Source organism: Eretmochelys imbricata, chromosome 1 (genome assembly GCF_965152235.1).
Source record: "Eretmochelys imbricata isolate rEreImb1 chromosome 1, rEreImb1.hap1, whole genome shotgun sequence".
In the NCBI taxonomy this organism is placed as follows: Eukaryota; Metazoa; Chordata; order Testudines; family Cheloniidae; genus Eretmochelys; species Eretmochelys imbricata.
In genome coordinates this window covers 341,110,319-341,122,698 of record NC_135572.1, presented here as the reverse complement: position 1 = coordinate 341,122,698, position 12,380 = coordinate 341,110,319, and the positions used below count along the sequence as shown (strand labels likewise).

Sequence of the window (12,380 nt, the reverse complement as noted above, 5' to 3'; positions counted from 1 at the left end):
AGGCTGCTGAAAAAACAGTGAGGATGACGCAGTCCATGATCTCTCCAAATCCACCAGTGCTCTCTTAAAAACAAAACAAAACACAGGCCTATGGTTTTTCTTCATCCACGATACCTCATGCTTGTCCTCCCATGACTCTGGAAGCTTGGTAGTCTCAAACCCATTGCTAACTGTCGCTAGGCAAAATGAATGCTTCTGTGATTTTTGAAAAGGTATGAGAAGAGAATTGGATAGCGCAGTCTTTTGGATAGAATACCTCATAGCCATAAAAGATTCAGCTAAAGAAAGAACCTATCGGAGCATTCTGTCTTTGCAAGATCCAAGTTAAGCTAAGTAGGAATTCCATGACATGTCTACACATTGTATCAGATCCTCCTTGCATAACTCATGGAAGCAGTCCCAATGGAGTAAATGGAGACCACGCACTTGCCTAAAACGAGAAGAATCTGGCTCAGATTGATACAGTCCTGGAAAGTATTGATGGAACACATACATCATCCGTTATATTCTGGGCCAGTGAGCATTGTTCCCTACTGTATAAGCAGGAATTGGATGATCATAATTATATTGCAAATTAGATACTCATCTAAACACGTAAATGCCCTGGAGATTCCTGATTAATCTATTTAACTAGGAACTGTGTGGTGCAGATAGCCTCATGCTGTCTTGCTAATGCACCTCAACAAGATTCTGGAGGGTCTGTCTCTGGAGACGAGAGAGTAGTTCAATCTCTCCATTCACTGCTGTTAAGTGCTAGCTATGGTAATGGAGGCTTTGAGATGTCCACTATTAACTGGACTTGAGACCACAAACTTACTTCACATGTGGGAGGTCACTGAACAGATAGTAACAACTTTGCTTCACTATCCAGCTGGTTCAGGGTGGAGAGACTGGGCTGCTGGAAAAAGTAGGTCTCGGTAGAGAGTATGGAGCCCTTCACCCTGCACCACCACCACCTTTCAACACTTCTGGGTAAGATGCAGGTCTGTGGTGGCTGCCTGCATTCTGGAATCGTGCAGAGATGTTGACCAGCTCAGCACTCAGCACCCCAGAAGATGTGTGTTTGAGTTAGGGTTAGCCATGTCTCTGTTCTCCAACTTCCCCCTGCCTTGTGGGTGGAGGGCTGCCTTAGGGAATAACCAAAGGCACAGCAAAAAACATCAGTAAACACTCATGCCCTTACACATGTGGAATGATTGTGTTTGTTTCTGGCAGCCCCAATGACATCATGCCTCTCTCTGCCATTTTCATGCAGCACTCCCCTTCCTTGATTTGGTCCTAATGCTAGCCTAGCAGCTTGAATTTGGCCCTGATTGAATGGAAGTGAACACCATATATTTGGGTTGGATTTGGAATCTTAAAATCAGTCATAATTAATAGTGCAAACTCAAGCAGAAATACGTCTGGGTAGTTAATTCCACCCCTCCTTTAAAACTTAATGAGTGTAAGGCATGAAGTGTGTTTAGACAAACATGAAATAGAAAACCTGCAGGCTACTACATGTTGTTAAGTATGTTGCTAAAGAATGTTGTTACTGCTGCCAGGTTGTTCTGGCTGCTCAGTACTTCTGTTCTTGGAGCTCCGGTGCTATCAGCACTAGAAGAGAGTGCAGCCTGCTAATTCAGCAGACCTCAGTGTTATAAAGAAAGAATGACCATAGGCATTGTTTGGTGACAAAGGCACTCAGCCAGGTTTATAGAGCTAAAGGTCCTGGTTTCTAATCCCTCAACCATGATAACTACATGGTAACTCCAATTCAACATTGTACTAGAGTGCATTGTTGTTTTTAAGCACATGTGTAAGTCTATGCCTATAGAAAACACTTAAGCATGCGATTAACTGTAAGCATGTATTTAAGTCCTAAAATGGGATTAAACATATGTTTAAAGTTAAATTGATGTTTAAGTGATTTGTAGAATAAGGACCTAAATGCTAACCCCAAAGTCAACATGGTATTAAAAACTAAAATGAGTGAACATGAGTGGCTGGTGAAGAAGGATATTGCTATAATAGTAATCACAGAAACTTGGTGGAATGATGACACTCAAGGGTACAAAATATATAGTAATGACAGAATAGATCATGCTGATGGGGGAGTGGCACTATATGTGAAAGAAAACATGGAGTCAAATTTGTAACAATCTTACATGAATCAAACTGTACAATGTAATCTCTATGGATATAAATTCCATGACCAGGATGGTGATGGTGATTGTGAAATGCTCAGGGAGATTAGACAGGCTATAAAAATAAAAAATCTCAGTAATAATGGGGGATTTCAACTATCCCCATATTGACTGGGTACATGTCACTTCAGGACAGGATGTACAAATAAAATTTCTAGACACCATTAATGTCTGCTTCTTAGAGCAGCTAGTCCTGGAACCCACGAGGGGAAAGGCGATTTTTTATTTAGTCCTAAACAGAGCAAAGGATCTGGTCCAAGAGGTGATTATAGCTGACCTGCTCAGTCATAGTGACCATAATATACTTAAATTTAACATCCTTGTGGTGGTGGGTGAAAAGGACACCAAAGAAGCCCACCACAGTAATATTTAACTTCAGAAAGGGGAAACAACAAAAAAATGAGGAAGCTAGTTAAATGGAAATTAAAAGGAACAGTCACAAGAGTGAAATGCCTGCAAGCTGCATGGACACTTTTTAAAAACACGATAATAGGGGCTCAAATTAAATGTATACCCAAGGCATCCTTTAAAAATTGGAAGTAAAATCCAACTGAGGAAAATAGAAAAGAGCATAAACTCTGGGATGTCAAGTATAAGAGTATAATTAGGCTGGCCCAAAGGATGTGAGGGAGATTCCCACACCTGAACCATTCTTTTTAGGTGACAAATCTAAGGAATTGTCCCAGATTGAGATGTCTGTAAAGGAGGTTTTGGAACAAATTGAAAAATTAAACAGTAATAAGTCATGAGGACTAGATGGTATTCACCAAGAGTTCTGAAGGAATTCAAATATGAAATTGAAGAACTACTAACTATGGTATGTAATTATGACGGTGTGTACCAAGCCTTTTGAGGCCCCCTGCTGGAGGCCTCATGGTCGTACCACACCGCCTGGGTGTTCCAGGCTAGACTAGAAAGGCTTAAGGGAAGCAGCCAATCGGCATGCAGCAGGCTTATATAAAAGGAGTTTCAAGGCCTGAGCAAGTCAGGTCCTGGCTGGGACCAGAGGGGCAAGGAACAGTATTTGTTATTGGTCACAGGCAATCAAGAAGAGAATCAGAAGAAGGGCTCTGGTGGGACTTGCATGAAGTGAGAAGGAAGAGGATTTGAGAACTTCAGTCATGAGGTCAGGGTGAAGAGAAGGGGGCTATGTGGGAAAAGGCCCAGGGAATAACAGCATGAAAGTGAAGGAAGCAGTATGGGGCTGCTGTATATGAGGTCCCTGGGCTGGGACCCAGAGTAGTGGGCAGGTCCAGGTCCCCCCACCAGCCAATGCTGGAGTGGCTTAAGCCCCAAAAATGGGATATGACTAGTATAAAAGTCCAATAAAAGGGATTTAAAGGTACCCAGAGACATGACTGAAGACCCTGGTGAGGATAGACTTACAGTTCTGGTGGGACTCTTTACTAATCCCGAAGAAGGGGATAAGTTTCCTATAGAAGCGAGAGCAGAGGTCTGAACTTAAAGGAGCCCAAAAGGGGCAGAAGAGAGAAAGCATCCTCAGGAAGGAGAGGCTGAGTCCATCTTGAGCCAGGGAATTGAATGACTTTACTTCATATTCATTTTGGACTTGAATGCCCAAGAAACAGTTTATCCATTTTACAACAATGTGACTTGGCCAGAGGACTGAGCTACTGAAGACCCACCTAATGAGGCCAATAACATACAGGAGTTCCAGGACGAGAAAAGGATGCAGCACCACACCCAGCTGACAGAAGGCACTGCCGAGAGGAGAGTGCCCTGTCTCAGTCACCTATTACTTAAAACAGCTTCTGTACCAGATGGCTGGAGAATAGCTACCAAATGCCAATTTTTAAAAAAGGCTCCAGAGGTGATCCTGGCAATTACAGACCAGCAAGCCTAATTTCAATACCAGGCAAATTGGTTGAAACTATAGTAAAGAACATAATTATCAAACACATAGAAGAACATGATTTGTTGGGAAAGGGTCAACACAACTTTTATAAAGGGAAATCATGCCTCACCAATCTATTAGAATTCTTTGAAGAGGTCAACAAGCATGTGGACAAGCGGTTATCCCATGGATAGTGTACTTGGACTTTCAGACAGCTTTTGACAAGGTCCATCACCAAAGGCTCTTAAGCAAACTAAGCAGTCATGGGATAAAAGGGGAGATCTTCTCATGGATCAATAATTGGTAAAAAGACAGCAAACAAAGAGTAGGAATAAATGCTCAGTTTTCACAATGGAAAGCTAAATAGTGATGTCCCGAGGGATTTATACTGGGACCACTGTTGTTCAACATATTCATAAATGATCTGGAAAAAGAGGTAAGCAGTGAGGTGGCGAAGTTTGCAGATGATGCAAAATTACTCAAGATAGTTAAGTCCAAAGTAGACTGCAAAGAGTTACATAGGGATACCACAAAACTAGGGGACTGGGCCACAAAATTCATTGTTGATAAATTCAGATTAATGCACATTGGAAACATAATCCCAGTTATACATACAAAATGATGGGTTCTAAAGTAGCTGTTACCACTCAAGAAAGAGACTTTGGAGTCATCATGGATAGTTTTCTGAAAACATCTGCTCAGTGTGCAATGGCCGTCAAAAAAGCTAACAGAATGTTTGGAACCACGAGGAAATGGATAGATAATAAGACAGAAAATATCAAAATGCCACTGTATAAATCCATGGTACACCTACACCTTCAATCCTGTGTGCAGTTCTGGTTGCCCCATCTCAAAAAAGATATATTATAATTGGAAAAGGTACAGAGAAGGGTAATTAAAATTATTACTGCTGTGGAACAGCTTCCACATGAGGAAATACAGGGACTATTCAGCTTGGAAAGGAGGCATCTAAGGAGGGATATGCCAGAAGTCTACAAAATCATGAATGGTGTGGAGAAAGTGAATAGTGAAATGTTATTTACTCTTCCACATAACACAAGAACCAGAGTCACCCAATGAAATGAATAGGCCTCAGGTTAAAACAAACAAAAGGAAGTACTTCTTCACACAACGCATAGTCAACCTGTGGAACTCATTGACAGGGATATTGTGAAGGCCAAAACTGTAATTCAAAAAAGAATTAGGTAAGTTCATGGAGGATAGATCCATCAATGGCTATTAGCCAAGATGGTCAGGGATGCAACCCCATGCTTCGAGTGTCCCTAAACCTCTGACTGTCAAATGCTGTGACTGGATGACAGGATGGATCACTTGATGATTGCCCTGTTCTGTTCATTTCCTTTGAAGCATCTCACATTTGTCACCATCAGAAGACAAGATACTGGGGTAGATGGATGATTGGTCTGACCCAGTGTGGCCATTCTTATGTTCTTATGTTGTAACAATTGGTCTGATGAACTAAAACAAGTGTTTTATTTCATCAGTTTCAAATTATTCTTGTTTTAACATGTTCATATTTTTTCTGAACCATTGTCCTAGCCTTTCAGTCAGGCTTCTCTTACCACAGCTGTCACTCACAATAGCAAAATGTCACCAAACAGATGGATTTGCCTCTTGAATGGGGCAGCGAATAGAGGAAAGTGCTGCAGGGTCATGACTTTCATTAGCCATTAGCCCATGCACTGATTATCATGAGCCAGAGCACAATTCATGTCTTCTGATATCCTATTCACCCAAAAAGAGGCCTCAGAAAAGACTGATGGAGCTCATAACAGAGTTTACAGTCAAGGCCAATGTCTGAAACACTTTATGTATTCACACCTAGGACTAGAGAATCCAAGTCCTTAAAAATGCCCCCCGCTGCCCGGAGTCCTAAATATGCCTTGCTAGAGGATACTTTATTCACCCTTCTCAGACTCTTAATTGTGGGTATCGAGAGGCGCAGCTGCCATCTTAATGTCCAAGTAAGAACCACCATGGCAAGATAAAAAAGGTCACATGATTATGACAAAATTCCAGATTTCATTTAATAAAAACAACGTAAGGTTCTAGTCCTCATGACTGTGAAGAAAAACTTAAAATATAAACCCAGCATAATTAGCGGTGAGATGTCTTCCAGGAGTCCGCAGAGAGCCTGGAACAATAGTTGATCTGCCCCATATAATTCTGAGACCTACCAAGAGCAGGTTCCTCCATGTGTGATGATAGGATCAGAACTCCTACCTAGATTCCATCATCATAAAGCAACTTCCCTAACACCTCCCCATCCCCAGCTTAAAAATTCAACACGTATGGTATTCCATTGGCCAGCTCCTCAGCTGGTGTATAGCAGTCGAGCTCTAATGAAGTCAGTGCAGCTGTGCTGATTTACACCCACTGAGGATTTGGTCCCCTGTGTCCTAGTGGCAGGAAGAACTGTGTTAATTACTGATATTATTTAAATAAGAAAAAAGTCATTAGGTTTGGCTTATTTCTGCTATACATTGTATAGAGTAGGTACACACATGAATACGAAAATAATTGTGCTCTAGGAGGTTCGCCATGTTGTCTGTTCCTTTTAATCAGCTGTTCAGCCTTGCATATGCAAGACTGATAGTTCTGTATAATTGTTCTTTATGCAACCATAGGAAAATTATCCTGAGTTCCAACTATAAATTTTAGGACTCAAAATTCTGCATCTGACAAGGTGGTAAACTCAGCTTCCTGATACTTTCTTTCTTAGCAACTAGCTTTAATCTTATTTATCGTTATGGTCAGAGAACAAAATGTTTAAAATAATAACATCCTTCTTGTTGGTATCCATCGGAGAGTTAGGCATTTGCATTTATTTTCCATAGTTTTTTAAATACCTTGTTTTCAAAAACTGAGAGAGTATTGTCTAGTGGTTGGAGCCAGGATTCCTGGGTTCTTGTCTCAGCTCTGCCAGTGACTCAATAGATAGCCTAGGGCAAGTCACCTCCTGTGCCTCAGTTTCCCCTTTGGTAAAATGGGAATTATAATACCAATTATGTAGGAGCATTGGGAGGCTAACGTGATGTTTGTAGAGTATTTTAAGTTCCTCAAGTGAAAGGAGTTATAAGAGAGCTAATAAAAATACCCCTCCACACAGACTGTAAACTGTGAAAGACGCAAAACAACTTTTCTGCTAAATATTGTCGTGTGTGTGTGTGTGTGTGCACACGCATGCGTAACAGTTCAAAGCAACCTTGCAGCCAGTAAATTCAACCACTTAGGAATCCCCCTGCCTATGGGAATACCCAGTTACTGTTGAGTTGCTATAACAGCTTCTATCACGGGGTCTCTAGGGCTCTGGGATACAGGGCATAGTTAAAGGAGGAGAATGTTTACAAGGTACAGCAGCTTTCATGCTGCTCCAGATTTTGCCAGCGACCAGAATGGCGAACACAAAGAAAGCTTACAGCTGCCCCGGTCTCCTTTCCCCTAAACTAGCACCGTATTGGTCCAAAGTATCTGGTTTCAGTATCTATGGATTGAGTCAAATGTACATGTCTGAGACTTTCTTTTAGACACATCAGATTTCTACAGAAAGTCTCCTCCTGCAGGCATCTGAGCACCTTCAGTTTAAGTGGAGGAAAACAATACTGGTGTATGAACTTAACTCCATACAGTGATAGTGCTGGCCAATATTTCAGCAGGAAGATCTAGTTCCCTGAATTTCTAATGATTCCAACTTTTGTGTAAAAGGTCAACAGTCCACAAGTTAAGCATATTTCTTAAAACGATTCCATTTTTTTCCCCCAGACGTTTCCGCAGACAAGACGTTCGACATGGAAATGCAGCTCAGCAGTGCTTTGGCCAGCAGTTCATTGGTAATCCACACACAGTGCAGCAGAATGCTAGTGAATGCCTAGAGCAAACAGTATGGCTTTTACACAGGAGAAACATCAAGGGCTGAGTCTGACCTCAGTTACACAGTTTTTATACTGATGTAACTCTCATGATTTCAGTGGAATTACTCCTGATTTACACCCTTGACATTAGAAGCACACTGTAAGGACCAAGATCCCAAAGCAGGAAAGCTTTCCTATTCAAGATGGTGCTTAACCATGTACTGTGCTTAAGTCCCATTGGATTCAATGAGACTTAGGAGCATGCTAAAGTGCTGTCCTAAATAGGGATGGACTTGCATGCATGCTTAAATGCTCTTCTGAACCTCAGCTCAAATCATGCAACATGCTCAGTGCTCTCACATCCCATTAATTTCAACTACTGCTACTGTGGGCAGTGTAAAAACGTAGATAGGTAGCAGCTGCCAGGGTGTGCTGAGATTCTCGCCAGATTAGGCCCAATAAATCTAAAGAAAAAGAATCAAAGATCAGGGGTTTCTCTGTGACAGATGTTTCTCCAGAGAATTTTTTGCTGAAATGTATTTTTCCACAGGATGGATTAGAATTTGAAAGGGAAATATTTCAAGATGAAATATTTGTTAAGTTTGCCCTTGGACATTTCATACCATCCATTTTCAGCAGGATAGCTTAATGTATTTCTGCTGGAAAAAAATAAAGGACATCTATGGCCCACTGTGACGCTTAATTGCAAAACTGCATGCAATGAAGATCGTAGATTTGATTGAGAACCACACTAGGAACCTCACAATAGAGCACAGCAAATGTAAATAAAGAGAGAGAGAGAAATCATAATGGTTATTAATTCCCAGGCTTCTGGACCAGAAACTGATCATGAGTTGGTATCAGGAAAATAATCGCCCTATACTCCACTCCTCTCACAGTGCTATAAGAAAATGAACTAGAAAGACTGCTGCCCTGTTCCACTATAGCACCTCCTTTGTCTGTTCCGCCATGTATTTTGTTATACATAGGAGCCTGCAACTGACTCTTGGTTAGTCACATTCAAATGAAATTTTTAGTAACATTTGGATGGCAAAGCTATACACTTGTACTTTCTGTGCATGTGTTGTAGAGATCTGCTGTAGAGCTGGCCTGGGAATGGTTTTTCCATCCCATGAATATTTTTGCGAGTTCAAAATGTTTTCTTATCTTGAAGTAAAGAAAAAAATTGACATCTCAAAAATAGTTGCAGTCTGAAAAATTGTGTTTTTCTTTTGTATTTTGGATCAATTGAAACAGTTTGTTTTGATAATTTTGGAATGTTTTGTTTTGATTTTGATCTCTTGCCCCCCACCCCCAAACTTTCTTACAGTCTAATTAGCCTGTATTTTGAAACACAACGTTGCTTTGAACCAGAATTTTTTGTTTTGAAAATGTTGAAATGAAACATTTTGACAATTGGGATCTTTTTCCTTGACAGAAAATTAATCAAACCTGACCTGGTTTCGTGGCCAGTTTGGTTTCGATGAATCAACATTTTTAGTTAAAAAGAAAAAAAAGCCTATCATCAAAAAATTCCCAACCAGCTCTAAGCTGTACAAATTCTGGGCACGCCATACAAAACAGTTTAGATGTTCATAGGTTTTGAGCGTTTGATCATGTAACATACTAAGAAATCTGATCCCAATCCTGCAAAATAATTTATCCCATGCTTGCTGTCAAGCATGTAAGTAGTCTTATTGGTGTCATTGACTTAAAATTAAACACGTGCATATGTACTTTGCTGGATGGATGCCAGAGTGCTTAGCACTTTGCAGGGTCAAGCCCTACAGACACAAGCACAATCACAACCACCTGACATGCAGTACTTTGGTAGGCTACTTCACCTTAGGGCTGGATCCTGTGAGATCCTGAGGTGAGCCAGGCCTTCCATTCCTCCTCGAGAGAGTGGGAGCAGAGGGTGCTCCACAGTTCCCAGGATAAGGCCATTAGTAGGTACAAAATTTCAATCACTACCTGCAGGGCTATGGGTCAAATTCCATTCTAAAGGTGAACATCAAAGGAGTCCTTAAAAAGCCCAAAGGAAACGTGCTTAACGAAAAGGGTAGCATTTATTTTAGTTACATAACTGGCAAATAAATAAGAATCTTACTTTCCTTCACAGGAGAAGCCCTGGAGAAGACTGAAGAACGGATAGTATATGGAATAGAGTACAACAGCACTCTTCTGGAGTGTACCCCTAGAACTTTACAAGCGAAAGTGATCTGGTTTGTGCAGCGAGCCCACGAAGCCAGGAAGGAGGAGGTAATTTCCCATATAATTCTAGTTATACCATGTTTATAAAAAGGGTCGGTCATATTAGGGATCTTACAGGTAAATGAGCCGTCAGTGAAACAGCTGGTACCAGTTGGTGGAATTTACAAAGATTCATAGATTTTTAAGGGCAATTGGGAACACTATGATTATCTAGTCTGACTTCCTGCATAAACAGGCCATGGCATTTTACTCAGTGATTCCTGCATCAATACCAGTTTGTCGAATGAGAGAATAGGTTTTAGAAGTGCATCCACCAGTGGCTCGCAAGTCTTTCATTTGGGGAGGCTTATATACACATGCCAGAAGCTCCCTAGAAGTGGAGGGACCACCAGTCCCCAGACAGTCGCCCCACCCCCCGAGGCCCCATCTCCTCCCTTGAGCCCCCCCACTCCTCTTCACCTCCTCCCCTAAGGCCCCCCCACCCACGTCTCCTCTTTGCCTCTTCTGCGGAGGCCCACCCACCTGCCCGCTCGCTCACTCCTCTCCGCTTCTTCCCCCAAGGTCCCCCACTCACCCACAGCTTGCTCCTTTCCCCCCAGGGTCCTCCCCCGCCCACTGGCCACTCGCTCCTCTCCATGCCAGAGAGGAGCGAGCAGGGGGTAGGGTAGGCTTCAGGGAAGAGGCCGAGTGGGAGCGGGGCCCTGGGGCAGAGAATAGTTGGGGTAACAGTGACTCCCCCCCCACACGCTTCTGGGGCCCTTTGCCTCCAGCACTCCGAAGGTGGTGGGCCAGCGTGCCTCCAAAGGGAGGTGACCCACGCCACATCCACAGCATTTGCCCTCCTGCATGGCCAGCCTTTTTTGGAGAGTTTTAGCGTCCCTCAGCTTCTTATACGCACCACCCATGAGTCCGTTTCAATCTTCTTTTAAAATTTCAGAGTAATGGAGAATCTACCACATCCCTTTGCAAATGATTCCAATGACGAATGTCTATCACTGTTATCAATTTGCACCTTATTTCCAGTTTGAATTGTCTAGCTTCAACTTCCAACTATTAGTTCTTGTTATTCTTTTGTATACTAGTTTAAAACTTTATTCCACCATCAGATATCGGCCTTACAGGTTGTGATCAGTGCTATCGATCTTAGTTACTTATACGGTCCCTGTTAAAATTTTCAATGTATTGATCCTCACGAGACCTCTGTAGTGTAGGGAAGTGCCATTTTTCCCAGAGGGAAATGAGGCACAGAGAGACGAAGTGACTTGTCAGTTCTCACACAAAAGGCCTATAGCGGACCAGTAAATTGAACCCAGGTTCCTAATGTCCTATGCCAGCACTGTCACCACATAACCTCCTCCCTCCTGCAATAAATGTAACCCTGTATGTGCTTGGAAAAGGCATGTTACAGCATCTTAGATTTATGTCCTGTAAATACTCACTGCTGAATTTGTAGCCAAGTCCCTACGGTACATTTAAAAATGATTGCACTGCTGTTTCTAATGCAGTACTAATCTTGTACTTACTGTGACTGCATTGATAATACAGTGTCATTGGTTCATTTCTCAGGTGAAGACAGATGACAGAATTGTCAAAATGGACCTTGGCCTCTTATTCTTAAGGCTGCACAGGCTGGATGCCGGGACCTATTTTTGTCAGACTGTGGAACACAGCATTGTTCATACAGTCAGAAAAATCACACTGGAGGTAGTGGAGGAAGAGCGTATAGATGAAATGTTCAACAAAGACTATGAGGAGGACATACATCACAAAATGCCATGCCCAGTGCAGAGCAGCATTCCTCAGGGATCGAAGCCGTGGTACAAGGAATTTCTGCAGCTAATAGGGTACAGCAACTTCCAGAGGGTCGAGGAGTATTGCGAAAAGGTGTGGTGCACGGATAAGAGGAGGAAAAAGCTGAAAATGTCCCCGTCCAAGTGGAAGTACGCCAACCCACAAGAGAAGAAGGCACGCATTAGGCCGGAGCATTACCGCCACCCCAGAAATGTAGTTGTCTCTTGATGGACAAAATGGATCCATTATTTTTGGGAGAATTTTTATTTGGACCTAAGGAATAGGGAGAAATCAGTCTTGGGTTTGGTAACTGACACAGGTTTTATATATATATATATATATATATATATATATATATATATATATATATATAAAATAATGGGACTGAAAACAGAAAAGTGTTCTGTTAAGTTATAGCTTATACTCATGATGACTGTCTAGAGGTAATTTAAAAAAAATCTG

The 12,380-nt window shown here is 41.9% G+C and overlaps 1 protein-coding gene across 1 annotated transcript in view; it reads left to right on the top strand.

Annotated features, from left to right (window-relative positions):
* The window catches only part of SEMA3E (semaphorin 3E), a 229,390-nt gene extending 217,244 nt beyond the window's left edge, over window positions 1-12,146 (top strand). The window contains exons 15-17 of the mRNA XM_077807878.1: window positions 7,825-7,892; window positions 10,036-10,175; window positions 11,694-12,146. Coding sequence (XP_077664004.1) covers window positions 7,825-7,892; window positions 10,036-10,175; window positions 11,694-12,146 — 661 coding nt within the window. The remainder of the gene's footprint in view (window positions 1-7,824; window positions 7,893-10,035; window positions 10,176-11,693) is intronic.
* The last annotated feature ends 234 nt before the right edge of the window (window positions 12,147-12,380 follow it).